The following is a 19,769-nucleotide window of genomic DNA, read 5'->3' as shown; positions in this document are numbered from 1 at the left end:
ATATTGTATGTGTTCTTTTGTTAATTTTTGTTCATTGTTTTTAAAATTAATATTGAATAGTTTAGATGTATCTTGTTTATTTTCACCTTTGTGTGTTATTAGATTAGTGTAAAAGTAATTGTGGTGTAAAAGGTTAAAAAAAAAAATTGCAAAAACCGCAATTACTTTTGCACCAACCTAATATTTCATAAACTGTATGACAATATCACAGTTTACTCCATATATATTCTTGTGGATATTGGGGTTTTCAGCTTTTTGCTCTTAATAAAAACCATTGCTATGAACATTCTAACTTACGTCTTTCCTAGGAGTGGAATTGCTGAGTCCTAGGGAATATGCATATTACCTAGTTAATACCAAAATCTTTTAAAGTGGTTGTTTGAGTTTCTACTTCCAACAGTGTATGTTTGCCTGCTGCTACACATCTTTGTTAACATTTGGAATGTTAGATAACTCTTTATCTATCTCATATATGTATGATGATACCTCATCGTGGTTTTAATTTAAAATATCTCGATTAATAATGAAACTGAACATCTTTGAGTTTCCTTTGGCTTCTTTTCTTTCTCTTCTTCAGTTTATTTTTATTTAGGTGAAATTCACATAACATACAATTAACAATTTTAAGGTATGTAATTCAGTAGTATTTAGTGTGAATTCAGTGGTATTTAACCTGTATTCAAAATGTGCAACCACGTCTCTCTAATTTCAAAACTTATTCATTTCTCCATAAAAACACCCTGCACTCACTCATTTGAAGCACAAAACTTTTAACTTTGGTGAATTAAAATACAAGTATTTTTTTGTTGTTGCTTGCACTTTCAGTGTCAAAGCAAAGGATCCTTTGCCGATTCCAAGGTCATGAAGATTTACAAATTCCTATGATTTCTTGAGTTTTATAGTTTAGCTCTTATATATTTAGGTGGTTGATCCACTTTGAGTTAATTTTTTAATACTAAGTGAGATAGTGGGTCCTACTTCATTCTTTTGCATGTGTTTATCCAGTTATCCCAGCACCACTTGTTGAAGAGCCTTTTCTTTCCTCATTGTCATCCTTGTCAAAAATCAATTGGTCTTTGATGTTTGGGTTTATTTCTCAACTCTATATGCTATTCCATTGGTCTGTATAGCCTTATGCCAGTGTCGTACTGTTTTGATTACTGTAGCTTTTTGATAGTAAATTGTGAAATCAGGAGGTGAGTCTTCCTACTTTGTTTTTCTTTTTCAATGTTGGAAGCGGCCCTCTTCATATGAATTTGAAGATTTGCTTTCAATTTCTCCAAAAAGGGCATTGAAATTTTGATAGTGATTGCATTGAATCTGTAGATTGCTTTGGGGAGTATTGCCATCTTAACACTATTAAGTCTTTTAATACATGCACGTGGAGTGGTATTCTGTTTCAACCCCAGCTGGTGTACTGCAGTTCAGTTCTGCTACTAGCCACCCAGAGTTAGTGTCAAGCTTCATAGGTTTTAGCTCACTAAGTTTATATGCCCCTACTTCAGACCAACTGGCCACAAATCTGATTGGGGAGGAGTTCCCATGACTGCCCTCCCCATCAGATTTAATAATTTACTAGAATTACTCATAGTATGCAGGAAACCACTATACTTATAATTAAAGTTTTATTATAAACAATAAGGATACAAGTAAGGAATAGCCAAATGAAGAGATGCATAGAGCAAGGTCTGGAAGGAACTCAAACACAGAGCTTCTGTGCCCTTTCCCTGTGGAATCAGAGTGTGTCATTTTTCTGGCACATCAATGTATTCACCAAGTAGGAAGCTCCCTTGAGCTTCAGTGTCCAGAGGTTTTAATGGGGTTTCATTATGTGGGCATGATTGATTAATAGTTAAATCAATCTCTAGCTCTACTCCCCTCTCCCAGAGGTTGGGCTGGCTCAGTCTTTCTAGCAGCCCCAATCCTGAAATTACCTACACGTGTACCATGAGTCACCTTATTAGCATAAATTCAGGTGTGATCCAATAACAAAGAAACTTTTATCGGTTGAGAAATTCCAAGGGTTTTAGAAACTATTCTAGGAACCTGAAACAAAGACCAACTTCTTTATTATACAACATATTTTTCCATTTATTTAGTAGTTCCTTTTCTCTTTGTTTATTTAGCTTTTTTATTAATAACTTGACAAATATCTTTATATTTTGGATGCTAGATCTTTGACTGACAAATATTTTATAAATATCTTCTCCTGTCTTGTGACTTATTTATTTACTCTTTATAATGGACTTTATTCATAACTGAGCTATGAATCATGTTTACATTGTTATACAACTTTGTTTTCTACGTAACTAATATTACCTTTTTTTTTAAGGAAGAGTATTGCCTCGTCCATTATCTATCACTGATTCATATTCAAAGTCTGCCAGAAAATAAATCTTTGGAAATCTGTCAGTTTCCTGTCTTTAATAACAGCCTTCCTACAACCTTTGATCTTTTCTGCAGACTGTACTTGTACAATTATTATTCTAGAACTTGCCTTATATTTTAATCCTGTGCTGTTCTTTCGTCGTGTTTTTATTTCTTGGATTCCATGCCTCCCAATTTCTTCATTTACTCCATGAAAACTCCAAAATTCAAAATTGGTTTTTGATAGAGGTGGTGTGCAAAAAGGGGTAAGTGTGTTAAGTTTGTGAGTGTTGGTATATCTGAAAAGGGCTTTTTCAACCAATATATTGATTGCATGGCAGGGCATGAAATTCTATTTAAAATTATTTTCCTTCACGATTTTGAAGTTAGGACTTTTGGATTAGAATATTGTTCAGAACTCTAAAGCCATTTTCATTCCTGGTCTTTTGTTTATGCCCTGTTTCAACTCTTTGGATCCTTTTTAGGGTCTTTTCTTTGTTCCCAGCATCCTAGTGAAAATATATCTTAGTGGGAATCATTTTTATTTTTTATGCAAATAAGCCCATTAAATGTGGACATTCATATCCTTCAGTTCTGGACATTTTTCTTAAAGTGGTATTTTTAAAAAGAATATGTAAATTCTATTTTTTTTGAAAAATTTTCAACATACAGAAAAATTGAAAGGCTATTCCAATGAACCTAATATAGCCATCACCTAAAATCACCAATTGTTGACATTTTGTCACATTTGCTGTATCTTTCTAAACACACACACACACACACACACACACACACACACTTTTTCTCTCTGAATCATTTGAAAATGAGTTGGTGACATTCTGATATTTTATCCTTAATACTTTTAGCATGCATCTCCTTAGTATAAGGACTTTTCCAAACAATAATAATGACATAGCAAATCTATGCATATTAACATTAACTTACTAATATCACTTAAAACATTTCTTGTTCAAATATTTCCAGAGGTTCCCCAAAATGTCTTTTTTTAGTTGATGTTATCTGTTTTGTTTATTTATTTGGTTGTTTGCTTGATCTGGGATCCAGTCAAGATTGATGTACTATTTTGGTTGCTGGGTCTCTTTAGTCTCTCTTAATCTAGAACAGCCTCTCGTTTTTGTTTGTTTTATATGACAAGAATTTTTTGGAGAATACAGGACAGTTGTTTTATAGACTTTCTCACAGCCTCCATTTGTCTGATGCCTTTCTCATGGAAATAGGAGGTTTAGATTCAACTTAAGTGTTTTTGGCAAGTACTCGTATAATACCTAGGTAGATATGGTAGTGTACCTTTTATTGCATTTCATCGGAAATCACATAATGTCAGGTTGTTCCACTATTGGTGATGCCAGGTTTTATCACTTAACGTTAAAGGTGGTGAATACCAAATCTTTCCAGTATAAAGGTATATTTTCCCTTTATAATTAGTGAAAAAAAAATTGTGTAGTGATGTTATGAGACTAAGTGAGTTTCCCTTTTTCCAACAACCATTCACTTTCTGATTTTAGAATCCATTGAGTATCCTTGCCCGAATCAATTAATTAGGCGATTTCAAAATGGCGATTTTCAGGTTCCCTCCTTCCTTCTAGTCTGCTGCCTGAGACTTGGAAGGTGCTTAGCACACTTTTAAAAGTGATCTCCGCTCCTTAGATGTTGAACTGCCTTGCATGAAGTTCCAATTTTCTTTCCTATTTTTGCATTTCCGTATTTTTTTCTGTTTTTAAAAGATTTCTTTCATTTATCTTTTAGCCCTTCTAATTATTTGTTTTTATTCCCACTTTTTAAGAATTCTTTTTAGTGTCTTATTCCTTTTATGTTATCCTATTTTTCTGTCATGTGGAATAGCTTTTCATATCCCACTAAGGATATTAATGGTGGCTTCTGGAATTGTCCTTGTTTTTCTATGTAGTTTCTTTTCTAAATTCCTTTGAGCTTTGTTTAATCTCTTATACAAGCTTTCCTCAAATATGCATGTCATTTGCCTATCTGTATTTTAGAGTGGACACAGAGCAATTTCAAAAAGAAAAGTTTCAAAACATTTAACTTTTTACATGCCAACTAGTAGACTTTCTTAGAGATGTAATGCCCCCATTTCTTAAGTGTTTCTGAGGTTCTGCAATATCAATCATCCCCTTCTGGGTTTTGCTTACTTTGGGGTTAGGTTTCATCTTTTTTTGGTTTGTTAAGTTAGTCATCATTTATCTTCATGCTTTCCAACTTTAAAAGTTTTGTTGCCTCTATTTCATCTTTAATTCTCTTTGACTTGTGGGTTTGTTTCTTTTTTAAAAAATCCTTTTTCTTTCAGTGAAGTTTTAGAGTGTAGGAATAACTGTATGTGATCCGCGTGTCCTGTTTGAAAGTATAAACTCTTTCTAGAGAAATCTTTATCTTAGAAGTTTAAGGATGATAAAATTTTAAACTAATTTATTATACTAGCCATTTAGTAAATTTATTTTGATCTTTTTGCATGTTCCAGGGTTCAAATTGATTAAAGTAACAGATGTTATCCTTGCCTTCCTGAAGCTTGGCTTATTGTAGCAGACAGACATTAAGCAAAAATTCAAAAACTTATGAAATTTGCAATTGTAGGGGACAAATGTGTAATTATTACGAAAACAAAACACAAAGAAAGGAAGAAGAAGAAAAAATAATAGCAAGATGTGCGTAATTAAGACTGAGTATTCAGAAAATATCTTTATTAAGATATGCCGTTTAGCAGAGACCCAAATAATGGCCAGGAATGTGCAAGGCCAAGAGTGGGGGCAGTGGGAATGGGAGTATAGAAGAATATTTCAAGCAAATTAAATCGTGTGTGTGTGTGTGTGTGTGTGTGTGTTTGACAGTTTAGTGCATTTGAAGAACTGAGAAGGCCATTGTAGCTATAGCTTAATGTTGAAGGTTAAAGGTACCAGGTTGAAGAGTCAGTCAGGAGGTAGATCATAGAGTAATTTATGACCAAGTTAAGGCTGTGGGTCTTATCCTAAGGATGATGGAAAACAATTGAAACATTTGAGCAGAGCAGTGCTCGACTGAATATCACTTTGGCTGGTAAGGGTGCAAAACTGGAAATGCAAGCAGCTAGATAAAATGTTGTTTCATGTACAGCTAAAAGATAATTTTGGCTTGGTTTATCTATTGACAGTGGAGATGGAAAGAACAATTTCAAAACACATTTAGGCTTATTTTAAACAAACTTTCTGTATGAGTGTTAGAGGAGGAGAATGGAGCTGAGATGTTTTCACCTTTTGGTACTTGAGGCATTTGCTGAGTCTTAATTGATGTCTTTAAATTGTTCCTTTTCCTTGTCTCTTTTATGACTTATAAGTCTTCCAAAATAATAGTTACCAAACACTGTGCAGTTACTTTATACAACTACATAAGTATATTATGTGTGATTTCAGAATCATTCAATAATCATCAGAACTGGTGTTCAGAATACTCATTTTTCTGCTTCCTTCTTGTAATCTTTCAATGGTATCACATTACCTTTTATCTTCTCTTCCCTTCTCTCTGACTTTAAAGCTACGTTCTCAATTATTCTGCTATAGCCTTTGCTGAGCCTCCTCGTCTGTTCTCCCAAGATTAGCCTCATAGACTTCCTAGGCAAACATGGATTTTATCCAATGGCATAAACAAACCACATTCTAACCTTAGGAGAATCTTCCCTCTCCATTGCTCATTCCAGACTCATTCAATACATTAATCTTTCATCAGGATACTTCTATATCTGGAGTAACTTTCTCTTCATTCTCCTTTAGATTATATGCAATTTATGTTTGTTACTTGATCTAAGAAACAAACTATCCTAGATTTTCTTTTCCAGGTATACTTACTTAATGCTCCAAACAAATGGGTTAAATGGTAATTACCTAAGAAATGGGTTAAATGGTAATTACCCTCATTTTAAAATGTGTATATCACTAGATTTATTCTCTAAAAAAAATTGGAATGGGGCCTGGACATCTTTATTTGTATTAAGTTCCCCACAACTGTAGGGGATTTTTATCTAAATAATTATTTAGGAACAACTGACTTAATCTGTTTCTTAAATAACTCCTTTGCAATTTCCAGTGTGACTTCTCATTCTTCCTACCTTCCTTATGAATTTGTCAAATCGCCCAGTGATATTTGAGAACTGTGGTTTTTATGAAAATCAGTTTCAGTGAAGTCTTTAAATATCTATTATAAAAGTTTCATTTGTACCAGAACACAAAAATGAATGTTTCCTTTTATATTTTCTTTCAGAATGTGAATCAAGGTTGAGACCAACACATTATTTCTGGAAAAGGATATTTATGCAATAGAATCATCCTGATGGGAGATAATGGAAAGACTTATTAGAAACAGCCTTGAGTGTTCAAGTTTCAGAGGTGATTGGGAATTTAAAAGCCATTTTGAGAGAAAACAGGAATCTCAGGAAGGACATATTATGATATTTACTCCTGAAGACATGCCCACTTTTGATACCCAGCATCAAAGAATTCATACTGATGAGAAACTCCTTGAATGTAAGGAATGTGGGAAAGATTTTAGTTTTGTATCAGTCCTTATTCGACATCAGCGTATTCATACTGGTGAAAAACCTTATGAATGTAAGGAATGTGGCAAGGCCTTTGGTAGTGGTGCAAACCTTGCTTACCATCAAAGAATTCACACTGGTGAGAAACCTTATGAATGTAATGAATGTGGGAAGGCCTTTGGTAGTGGCTCAAACCTTACTCATCATCAGAGAATCCATACTGGTGAAAAACCATATGAATGTAAAGAATGTGGGAAAGCCTTTAGTTTTGGATCAGGCCTTATTCGGCATCAGATAATTCACAGTGGCGAAAAGCCTTATGAGTGTAAGGAATGTGGGAAGTCCTTTAGTTTTGAATCAGCCCTTACTCGGCATCACAGAATTCACACAGGTGAGAAACCTTATGAATGTAAGGACTGTGGGAAGGCCTTTGGCAGTGGTTCAAACCTTACTCAACATCAGAGGATTCATACTGGTGAGAAACCTTATGAATGTAAAGCATGTGGAATGGCCTTTAGTAGTGGTTCAGCTCTGACTCGGCATCAGAGAATTCATACTGGTGAGAAACCATATATATGTAATGAATGTGGGAAGGCTTTTAGCTTTGGATCAGCCCTTACTCGACATCTAAGAATTCACACTGGTGAGAAACCTTATGTGTGTAAGGAATGTGGAAAAGCTTTTAATAGTGGCTCAGATCTCACTCAACATCAGAGAATTCACACTGGTGAGAAACCCTATGAGTGTAAGGAATGTGAGAAAGCCTTTAGAAGTGGTTCAAAACTTATTCAGCATCAAAGAATACACACTGGTGAGAAACCTTATGAGTGTAGGGAATGTGGGAAAGCCTTTGGTAGTGTTTCAGACCTCACTCAACATCAGAGAATTCACACTGGTGAAAAACCCTATGAGTGTAAAGAATGTGGGAAGGCCTTTAGTTGTGGCTCAGCTCTTAATCGGCACCAGAGAATACACACAGGTGAGAAACCCTATGAATGTAAGGCATGTGGGAAAGCTTTTGGGAGGGGTTCAGAGATTCAACAACATAAGAAAAGTCATACTGGTGACGAGCTCTGTGAATTGGAAACTCTATGAATTAGAATTCAATTGGAAGGATACATGATACATAAGGAAATCATGCTAGTGAGTGTCCCTACAAATGTAATTAAGGTACAATTGCCTTACTTTTGCTTTACCACTTAGTCAGTCTGAATTAGTATACAAAAAAAAAAAAAAAAAAAAAACCCAACAAACAATAAAATAAATATTTGAAGATCTTTATAGTCATTCCTTCATTACTTTTGGAAAATTCTTACTTGTGAATATGAAAAATTGAAAAACCTTTTCCCATATTTTAGCTTCATTTTAAACATTGAAAAATTCATTTGGGGGCTAATTCTACTTTTATTATTTTTTAATGTTCTTAACTTTTTGTGGATTATACAGAATTACTGATACATATCAAAATTATCTTAAATTATTTACTGAGGGTCTAAATTTACCCTTTTTACCTCCCCCATTTCTCATCCTCTTAGCATTTATTCAATAACCATATCTATTTTTGTACTTTTTATTGCCTCTTTGATAGTAAGTAATATTTTTATACACGTAAGGCTTGGATATAAGATCAGTCTTTATTTTTTAAAGTTGCATATCTGTGTTTTGTATCTGTTTCACCCTGTTGCATTAAGTGACTGTTACTTTTAACTATACTTTAATATCTTGTGAATCTGTACCTTTTGTTTTGGAAGATTGTTTTATTTTCCTTTTATAAAGTTTATACTCTTCTTTTTACAAAGCAATTTTCTTTTATAAAAATGTAAATATAAACAATAAAGTAGATACAGTTACCTGTACTCTTACCATTCATAGACAATTACTCAAACTTTTGGAGCAAACCTTTTAAGACTCTATCTCATTGTTTTTTAAAGAAAGCGTGATTATGCTATACTATAACTAGCTTTTTATATTCTTTGTTAAATATATTGTTGCTATTTTATTGGCTTGAAAGTATTCACTTGTCTTTATCAAAACCCTGTTTTGTTAAATATTGAAAAATTTGCCATTATAAAGAGTTACCTTGATGGCTCCTTTTGAATGTGTCTGCTTTATTTATTGTGCTTTTCAGAGATGATATGTGGATACCTTCTGCTTTTTAAGAGTTACACATTATACATAAAACTGTTTCCCTTTGACCAACATTCTGACCTCAGTTTTTCCCCATTAACCAGCTTACTTTTACTTTTAGATCCTTTTATATGCATATATAATGTGTTTGTGGTAATGTACTCCAGAGACTTATTATGTGGATTTTATAATTGTGCCTATCATGTAGTAATTGGTTAGTATTAGCCATCACCATTATCTTCTCAATCTCTGTTATTTATGGAAAAACTTTTAACCGTGATCCATATTTTACTCAATATCAAAGACATAATAGTGGAAAAAAGACATTCACGTAAATGAATAAAGGACAAGTGTAATCAACATTCATTCCTTATTGAACAAGGGATAATTCATCTTAAAGAAAAATAAGATTGTAAAGTGTAAGAAGGCAAAATGCATCATAAAATTTCCTAAGGTAAAAATAAAAATAAGGTAGCTCCTTCATAAAAATTTGAAAACTGAGGAATGAAGACGCCCCTCTGTTTTGTCACCATCCCTTTTAACAACAAAAATTGGGTATCCATCCACAAACAAAAGTGCCTCTGTGGGAGTTGTGGGATCCAACACCATACACTAAAGGACCTGAGAGGAGTATTGCCCATTGCCCATCTGTGCATCAAGTAATAGGAAAACAGTCCTTGGTACCGACTGTGGAACCAGCAGGATTCTGAACAAGCCCCAGCCCTTGGTCACAGTCAGGGAGCCTGACAACCTGGAGAGTGCTGATTTTGGCAGACACCCACACACATTCATATAATATATATATTATTATATGAATATTATATAATATATATTATATAATTATAATATATATTATATAATTATATATATTATATATATATTATATTATATTATAATAATATATATTATTATATTATCATATAATATATATATTATATGAATATATATATATATTCCAAAAAATGTATACACATTTTAAGAAAGGAAAAAACTGTATTAAAATTGTAATATATACTGATAACAAAAGATGAATACAAATCATGCAATTGCAAGAGGTGCTCAAAGTGGTTACCATCAGTGTAATTTTAGTACAGGTTTTTCCTTTCTTAAAATGTGTATACATTTTTTGACACCCTCTGTGTGTGTGTGTGTGTGTGTGTGTGTGTGTGTGTGTGTGTACATATATATGAATGGATTGAAAAAGGTAAGATGAACTTTGACAGTGCTGCCCCTTCCCTCTTGGCAGCACAACATGGGGCTGAACTAGCCAGCCATGACCTCTCTCACAGGGGAAAGAGAGTGGTGAGTTCCCAGCTTCCCTAGCTATACAGGACATGGAGAGACTGTTTCTCTCCTGTAGCCCCTGGAGTATTCAGGCAATACCTTCATGACATTGGGGAGGGTGTAGATCAGGAAAAAGGCAGTTAAGAATATCAGAGTTCATTAAAGGAATGTGGTTCCTACTGACTGCATTCAACATGGGCAAGAAGCCCACTACAAGTTGCTGGGAAAATCTCACCTGAGGATTCCTCCCACCTGGCTTGCAGGCACCCCCAGTGCTTCAAATGTTAAACCTACACCTCTCCCCCATTCTGTGGCTGGCTTCTTGCACACACTCCCAAGTGCAGCAGTGAGGCCAGTTCTGATAGTCAGGACGTGCATGCAGAAAATAGGCCAGAGTCTGTGGGCGAGGGAGAAATCACAGATTTGAGCTGTTGTTCCACTTTAGAGAAAAAAAAAATAGGTTTCCCACAGCTAGCCTGGTGAGTTGTAAGGTTTAAAAAAGACATAAAAGCTTAAGATTTTGCAATGAGGAAGCAAGAAGCATGGAGCAGATGTATCCATACAACATCAGGGAAAGCCCCAAATATAAACAGGACCAACAAAAAGTATCTCCCACCTAAAGGCAACTAGTAATGATTGGAGGAGGTGACTGCTACCTCATATGTGAAAATAGCAATGCAAAACTCCAAAAAACATGAACCAAACTAACATGACATCATAAAAATATCTCAATAATCCTCCAGTTACTCAACTCAAAGACAGAGTTCTGTGATTTGCCCCCCAAAAAGATCAAAATGTCTGTTCTGAGGAAACTCAATGAGCTATAAGAAAACACAGAAGACAATTTAATGAATCAGGAAAACAGTACATAAACCAAATGAGAAACTTAACAAAGAGAAATCATAAAAATGAACCAAACAAATTCTGGAGCTGAATAATTGAATGAGTGAAATGAAAAATGCAATAAAGAGCATCCACAGCAGAAGAGACCAGACAAGATAGAATCAGAGAGCTAGAGGATAGGAACTTTGAAATAACCCAGTCAGAGCAGGACAAAGTGAAAAGAATGAAAAAGAGCAAAGAAAGCCTACATGATCTATGGTACACCTTAAATTGAACAAATACCAGAATCACTGGAATTCTAGAAAGGAGGAAGAGAAAGAGCAAGAAAGTTTAGTTTTAAAAAATAGCTGAGAACTGCAGAAGACACTGGACTACAGAAGCTGGGAAGACACTGGACTACAGAAGCTGGGAAGACACTGGACTACAGAAGCTGGGAAGACACTGGACTACAGAAGCTGGGAAGACACTGGATATCCAAGTTCATGAATATAACAGATCAGCCTATTATCTCAATTTAAAATGACCTCCTAGACACATTATAATGAAATTTTCAAAAATCAAGGACAGAAAATTCTAAAGACAATAAGAGAAAAAAATGTAATACACAAAGGAACCCCCATTAGGCTATTAGCGGATTACTCAGAAGAAAACCTACCGGCCAGGAGAGTGGAATGATATATTCAAAGTGTTGAAAAAATGCCAGTGAAGAATATCCAACAGTTATCTTCAGAAATGAAGGAGCAATAAAAGTTCCCATAGAAAACCTAAGGGAGTTCATCACCACTAGATCCACCTTATAAGAAATGCTGAAGTTAGTTCTTCAAGCTGAAATGAAAAAATGCTAATTCATAATAAGGCAACATACAAAAATATACAACACACTAGTAAGTTAGATATACAGTTAGATTTAGAAAACTCTTCTTCTGTAATATGATGGTGGGTTAACCATTTAACTATGGTATAAAGGTTAATGGAAAAAGAGTACAAAAATTAGCTACTGTAATTTTTAAATGAATACACAATATAAAAAGAGGTAAATGGTAAAATCAAAAACATAAAAGGTGAGGAGTAAAAGAATTTACATTGCTATCAGTTAAAAATGGACTGTTTTTCAGGGAGACCAGGTGGCTCAGGTGGTTGGAGCTGAAAAGAATGAAAAAGAGCAAAGAAAACCTACATGATCTATGGTACACCTTAAATTGAACAAATATCAGTGCTCCTAATGTGCTCCTAATGCCGAGGTCGCCGGTTCGATTCCCACATGGGCCAGTGAGCTGTGCCCTCTACAGCTAAGATTGTGAATAATGGCTCAACTTCGAGCTGGGCAGCTGTAGGCTACTGTGAGCTGCCAACTGACTGCCTCAGCCGGATAGAGTGCAATGTTTGTTCATAATACCAATGTGAGCCAGGTCGCTGCGTCATCCATAACTAGACTGAGAACGACTTGAAGTGATCCGTAGTTGTTTGCTGCCTGTGCTAACACCGGAAGCACATGGGAGAGGCCACGCTGCGAAGTGAGGATGACTTCCACTCATACCAGGCCTGGGGTAGCTCCCCCCAAAAGCCAGGACACCCAGACATCTGCTGCCACCTGCTGTCTCCCTTAAGGTTCAGTCCCTGATAAAGCCTCATGTGGTTCACGAGTTGGATGAGGCAGGGTCTCAGGTAGTCACTAGAATGGGAAGAGTTATGGTCACCAGGTTAATGTAGTTTCTGGTTTTGTGCCAGTGCGAGCTGGAACTACTCATCTGGGGCCCACAGATTATGATAGTTTTTCAAGAAATTGTGCAATGCATGTGGGGCTGGCTGACAAAGTGCCTTTGGAGTTGTGGCGGGGAGGTTAGGTGGGACAAGGTCCCAGTGAGTCAACAGTGTGGAAACAGTGTGGAGCAGTGGAGCCCTCCAGGCCAATCAGATTCAGATTTGGCCTGTGGGGGGCAGGCTCAACACAGAAAAGATGGCACCTGCTCGCCGGCTGCATGGGAGGACTCCACACAGGGAAAATGTCAGCTGTCCCCAGCCCTCGCCTTGAAGCCACACACTTCAGTCTGTACCCCCCTCCTCCCCGAGTATACCTTCAAATGCACCCCGAGTCACTATCCCTCTGCTGGAGCCCTAGGTTAGTGCCTTTAAATGAGTGAGTCTGTTGAGCGGGCTGTTTAAGAGGGTTTCCTGCAGCTTTCCATCCCACCTGGATAGTTGGAATCCTTACTGTTTTTCACAGCCAGATATTGTGGAGGCTCCTCTTTCTGGCACCAGTACTCTGTGTTGGGGAGGTCGATGTGGGACAGGGGTCCCTCATTCCTCCAACCTCCATGGCCGAGATATCCCTCCCTGTGCTCAACTGCCACACGGAGTTTTGGGGTCCATTTCACATCTCTGCCCCTCCTACCAGTCTTGACTTGGCTTCTTTATATCCTTAGTTATAAAACTACTGTTCAGCCAGACTTCAGATAGTTCTCCAGGTTGATTGTTCTATAATTTAGTTGTAATTTTAATGTGTTCATGGAAGGAAGCAAGGACAGTGTTTGTCTACTCCGCCATCTTGGATCTCTCTCTCTCACTTTGGGAGTCTTTTTCTCTCTGTCAGACAGGGACAGACATAGCCATTTTAAGTTTGACTTCAGCTGCAGGTGTTGTGTTGATGTGCCATGTTTCTAACTGTGGGACACTGCAATCTAATGAGCACCTTGCTGTGTTTGGTGTGTGTGTGTGTGTGTGTGTGTGTGTGTATACGCACATGCATGCATGTGTTTGTTCCTGTGATATGCATATGTGTGGATGTCCAAGCATGTGTAAATTTGTGTGTATCTGCATGTGTGTCTGTATAAGAATTTCTATGATTGTCTGGGTTAGTTTGAATGTGTGTTTGATTAAGTGGGGGTGTTCTGAGTCTGCTTAAATGGGAGTGTAAATCCGCACGTATGCATCAGGTATCTGCTGTATCAATGTCTAGATGAGTGTTTGTTTCTATTTTCATCCCCACAGGTATATGTAAATATTTTGTTATGCATAAGTGTGGGGGATAGGTGAAAAGTTGAGGGGAATACAGTTCACAATATTGTGATAGTTTGCAGGATGACAGATGACAGCTAGTCTTATTGTGGTGGTCACATTGTAAGGTTTGTAAATATCAGATCACTATATTGTGCCCCTGAAACTAATATTATGTTATATGCAGACTCTCCTTAAATAAAGTATATGAATCTAAAAAAGTAAGAGAAATAAAATAAATGAAATCAGCCAGAAAGAGACTCCACCAAAAGACATGAAGTTTGAGCTTCAAGTGCTGCATTCCCACGGCGATCTGAGGGTGCCCAGCCAGTCGTTTCTGGGCTGCTTTGAGCTCATGCTTGGTGGACTGCACAGGTCCGGGCAGAATTCACAAAGTATTCCTGTTTTCAGGAGGAGGGAACTCCTCCCAGGCTTTGGGACAAATAGAGGGCCACTCCATCTGAGGGAAAGGTTGGATCAGGGCTCTGAAGACTAATGAGGGCTCTTTGCATTGGTTTCTCTCAGATGTTTTTCTAAATATTTCATAAAGATCCTTTTATTTTTTAGTAAAGTCCTCCCTGCTTTATTCTTTACTTTTATGGATGATGTATTTATGAATTATTTTGTGTGATTGTGAAAAAATGGGTGCCACGATTACATATATTTCAATTGAACAGCATTAGGACTCAATATTTGTAAGCACAAGGCAATAAGTCTATTTAGCATCCACCACCATTCAATTGATCCTCTTCACACCTCTCGTCCTCCACTTAATTCTCATATGTTTAAAATTGCACAATTACTCATTTAAGTGGGTTTCAGTTATTGGATGCATAGCATCCTGTATGATTTTTATGGATTCAAGTTATTTCATTGGAAAAGTTATAATAGAGAGATCCAGAGGATCAATATAAAAAAGTTGGAATTTGCCAGTCCCCAATGAAGCCCTATCCTAGTCAAAGGCCATGGAAAAAATCTGTATGCTTATACAACTTTTAATCATGAGGATTGTTAATTTTTCTACAAAGTTTAAATAATTGAAAAATATTGAGAAATGGATAATGTACTTATTATTACAGCATTATTTCAATTTCCGTATTTGATTGGTACCCCTAAACAGAATGTAATGTTTAAATTTTCTGGCCTTAACGAAGCCAACTTATCAATGATCGTTTAATACACACCTTTTAGTTTATCTTATTTTCAAATCTGAGTATTACCATGTATGACATGTTCTCATAAAACAGCAATGCATCTGTAATTTTAAAATTACTCTCAATAATAAAATGTTATTTATTAAACACCTCTGTGAACTGATTTTTTAAAATAAAATAAAATCAAGGGCACTTCCTAATTTGTCATTGGGTTGTAGTAAGCAAAATTTGTGACTCAGGTTTAGAAATCCAAAACATGCTGTTTTGTTTTTTTTTTTAATGAAATTGGGGAAACTTTGGTTTATAATTTTGCATAAATTTCAGATGAACATCCTTACTATACAACACCTGCATACTTTATTGGTTGCTGAGCACATAATGCTTACCTTATACTTGACCCCCCTTACACATTTCATTCTCCCCCCAACCCCTTCCTTTACCCTCTGGTCTCCACTGTGTGTTGTATATATCTAGGAATTTGTCTTTGTTTTGCCTCTTTTTTTCTTACTTTCTGTTCTAATCTCACGTTAGTAAAATCACAGGGTTCCTGTCCATTTCAGTCTGACATATTTCACTTAACTTGGTTGGGTGGGGAACTGGATAAAAAGGCCAGTTTCACAGAATAATTATCTAAGGTTAAAGTTAGTAAGTGGGAGAGGCTGGAAATCCTGGTTGAAATCAGCCCTGAAATTTCTAGTGTCCGGTGACCACCCTTCTCCACAATCAGAACTGGTGGGAGGACTAGCCACTGGCTAAAGGTGGGAACTTCTACCATTAGGGCAAAAAGGGAATGCAAATGAAGTTATGACTTCGAGGGTGAAAGAGGTCAATGCACTGTAGGTAAGGTTGGGCTCACAGGAGTTTGTTGGGTAATGGCTGCCCTACTAGCAAAGACCAGAGCTGGGTTACTGAACCTTGTTTCTCATGGGGTCTCCAGAGATACTGGGGCTGTGAAAGCTAACTCTATCTCCCTGTGATCTGGCCTGGGGTGAAGATAGGGAGGGGGTATTATTACAAACTAGTGGGGGCTCCAGGAGGAATCTGGTATTTATGGAATAACTTCTGTTTGCAAGAGTTTTGACAAGTTGTTCCAAGTTTAGGACAAATAAATCAAACATTTCGGTTGAATGAAACTTTCTGCTAGTGACCCAGCAAAGACTGGGGCTTACAACCCTCCCCCCCCCAACAATGCCACAAGGGAGGAAGAAACCAAGACTCAGAAGGCCCAGGAGAACAAGCCATGTTCTGTCCAGCTCCCTGGGGGCCTGGCTGGAATTAGCCTGGATTTGGAAGTTTGATGTCACCCCCATCTGGGGAATCAGCACGACCAGGCAGCTGCCTATGTGGGCTTCCATTTTCTTCCCTACCCTGAATGTCCAGGTCACAGCATTCATGCTTAAGCTCCAAGTGTATTGAATGACGAAGGGGTAACCAAAACCCACTTTTCCTGCCTACCACTTCCCCCCTTGGAGCTTTTCCTCTCCCTGGCTCTGTCCTCAGTTTTCTCTTGTACATAATGGAACCAGCCTGGGGCAGGGCATTTTGAACCCCCTAAGGAGAGCTCTGGAAGGGCAGGGAAGAGTTGACATTGATTCAGTGACCCCCCGGAACCTTGACCTGCACAGGTAAGTTGCCCAATATAGGCTCCTTTGAGGGAGGACTAGTTCTCAATAAATAGCAGCTGTTGTCCATGCTTTGATGCTGGCCAGGCAATGTGTTCTTCCTGTTCCCTTCTGTTTCCTCACATCACCGTGGAGCACCATTCCTTCCTCCAAACCCCCCATTCCATTTGCCTCCTCCTCCAAACCCCCACCTGCAACCTGTCCCTTTAATCTCCCCAGTCCTCCAACCATCCCATTCCCCTCTTCCTCTATGTCCACTTACTCCCACCCAATTCTTCCTCCCTCTCCTCTGTCATTCTCCTACCTTCTTCACCCCCACCCCATACCCACCCATTTTCCCCACAACACCCATCTCACCCCCTGCCCCTGGAATAATTCCTACACCCACTGCAGGGCTCCAGGTTCAGCAGGGCACCCCAACTCCTGGGTCCTGGCTCCTGTCAAGCCCTCTGCCCAGCCAGCTTGAGGATAGAGGGGAATAGGTTCTGGCAACGAGAAATTTGGTTATTTATTTTTTAACCCTGTCCCTTGGCTCAAGGAGTGCAGTCCCCAGACCCCTTCTACCATCCATGCTGCCTGGCATGCTTTCTGACTTGCCTTACAGGGGCTGAAGAAATGGACCTAGGCCCAAGTATATTAAGGCGTGGTGGCTTGAGGACCTAGCAAGCATGCCTGACTTCTGGGAACTTTGTTAAATTATGTCTTCTTTGAAAACAAAACATTTCATTCTGGAATTTTTGTGTTTTTTTTTTAAACTTCACTAAGTTATTCTCTCTTATTTAATATTATTTACAATTAATTCTCCTTTATCATTTCTTATATTTGAATATTCTCTGCTTTTCAAAATTCGAGTAGCTAAAACATAATTCTTGGATTTTTAATAGCTCTCCTCTTTTTATTTTCCATAAAGAATTAATGTTTTCTCTTTTTAAATTTCGTATTATCCTTTTATTCAAATTATTCTGGTGTGAATCTAACTTCTTCATTGTCAACATTAATTTGAACACTGAATAATATATTATTAGTGAATAATTTATATTAAACTATTTTATCCAATCACTGGTTCTTAGGCTTTCCACTGGTTTATGTTTCAATGTTTTCATTTTTTATAATATGTTCAATTTTGTGTTAACTCTAAATTTTGAGATATTTTTAAACAGTTCCCATATAGTGGTCTTTTATTTTTAATTGAAATCCATTTTTCTGTATTGTTTATACAAGTATAATTTCTTCTGTATTATTCTTACTTTGGGAATTTGACATTTTCTTCTGTTGCCTAATAAAATGCTCAACCTCCTTTACTTTTCCATAAACACTTGAAAGATGTTTACTGTTCATATTGAATACTATTTTAAAGTGCTAAATAGATACACTATATTATGTTAATGGGAGCTTTCAAATGCCTTATTTATTTGAACTGTCATAACCTGGGAGGAGTGAATTAAAATTTTGTTTACTTTTAAAGAGTTTGCCTATTTTTTGATAATTTTATATATTGAAGGGAATTTTGTATTTACAGCTTGGCTATTTATAATGCTTGCTATTACCTTAAAGTTGACTCCTTTAATTCCTTTCCTCCCCAAATATGTCAGATTTTAATTTCTTTTCTTATTTACACTTTATTTTGACATTCAATATTACTTTATAGTAATTTCAGGTGTATAGCATAGTAGTTAGACATTTATATAATTTAAAAAGTGATCTCTCTGACTAGTTTAATACCTACCTGGCACTATACAGTTATTACCATATTATTGACTATGTTCTCTATGCTTTACTTAATATCCTCATGACTATTTTGTAACTACCAATTTGTACTTCTTAATCTCTTCCTTTTTCACCCTGCCCCCTAAATCTCCTCCTATTTATCACCCCGATAAATCTAGTACCCATCTGACACCATAGTTATCACAATATTATTGACTATATTCCTTACGCTATACCCTATACCCTCATGATTGATTGTTACTTTGTACCAATTTGTGCTTCTCAATCCTTCCCATTTTCCACTCATCCCCAAACCCCCTCCCATCTGGCAACCATCAAAATGTTCTCTGTATCTGAGTTTGTTTCTGTTATGTTTGTTCGTTTTGTTGTTTAGATTCCACATATAATCTAAATCACATTGCATCTGTCTTTCTCTGTCTGACATTCTTCACTCAGCACAATACCCTCCAGGTCCATCCATGCCACTGCTAATGGCAAGAACCCTCGCCCATCCATGGCCAAGCAACATTCCATCATATATAAGTACCACTTACTCTATCCATTCATCCATCGACGGACACCCAGGCTGCCTCCACATCTTGGCCATTATGTTACCAGGAATGATGTTGTACCTCAGCTTTTTTCTTCTTAAACGAAAGAATTCAGTCAAGAGACAGTTTGTGCAACATAGGACAGCCAGAAGTTTATTAGTGAAAGTGATTACACTCCAAGACAAGGAGTGGGCTGACCCGAGAGAGAGAAGTAGCCTCTCCTTACATTGTTGTGAGGTTTTTTATCTCTGATTGGAAATGTCTCTCCCTCTCCCTTATCTTTTGCTCTCTGCTGATGTTTCCTGTCCTCCCCTCTGGTTCTCCAGATTGTTTCTCGGAGCATAAGTGTGAACCTGTTAATTTCCCATGATTTATTTGAGAAGCTCATTCAAAATGGTCCTGAGAAGCAAGATGTATATTCTGGTAAGTGGGATATTTCTCTCCCTCTCCAGCATTTTCCCTTCTTTTAACAACATATCTTGTTCTCAATATTTTGCTGAGAAAATGAGGTGTTTGTGCCCTAAGTGAAAGCAGCTGCAAGGCGCCTTAACCCAAGTAGGAGTAACTGCAAGGGTTCTCCTAA

At 37.0% G+C, this 19,769-nt stretch overlaps 1 protein-coding gene across 1 annotated transcript in view; it reads left to right on the top strand.

The window, feature by feature from the left end:
- LOC117034927 (zinc finger protein 345) overlaps positions 1–8,127 on the top strand; it is a 97,250-nt gene extending 89,123 nt beyond the window's left edge. Inside the window, exon 3 of the mRNA XM_033128411.1 lies at positions 6,631–8,127. Within this exon, the coding sequence (XP_032984302.1) occupies positions 6,710–7,999 (1,290 nt within the window). The 5' untranslated portion in view covers positions 6,631–6,709 and the 3' untranslated portion in view covers positions 8,000–8,127. The remainder of the gene's footprint in view (positions 1–6,630) is intronic.
- Positions 8,128–19,769: the final 11,642 nt, after the last annotated feature.

Source organism: Rhinolophus ferrumequinum, chromosome 15 (genome assembly GCF_004115265.2).
Source record: "Rhinolophus ferrumequinum isolate MPI-CBG mRhiFer1 chromosome 15, mRhiFer1_v1.p, whole genome shotgun sequence".
In the NCBI taxonomy this organism is placed as follows: Eukaryota; Metazoa; Chordata; class Mammalia; order Chiroptera; family Rhinolophidae; genus Rhinolophus; species Rhinolophus ferrumequinum.
The sequence above is the reverse complement of the archived record's forward strand: the minus strand, read 5'-3'. Positions and strand labels throughout refer to the sequence as shown.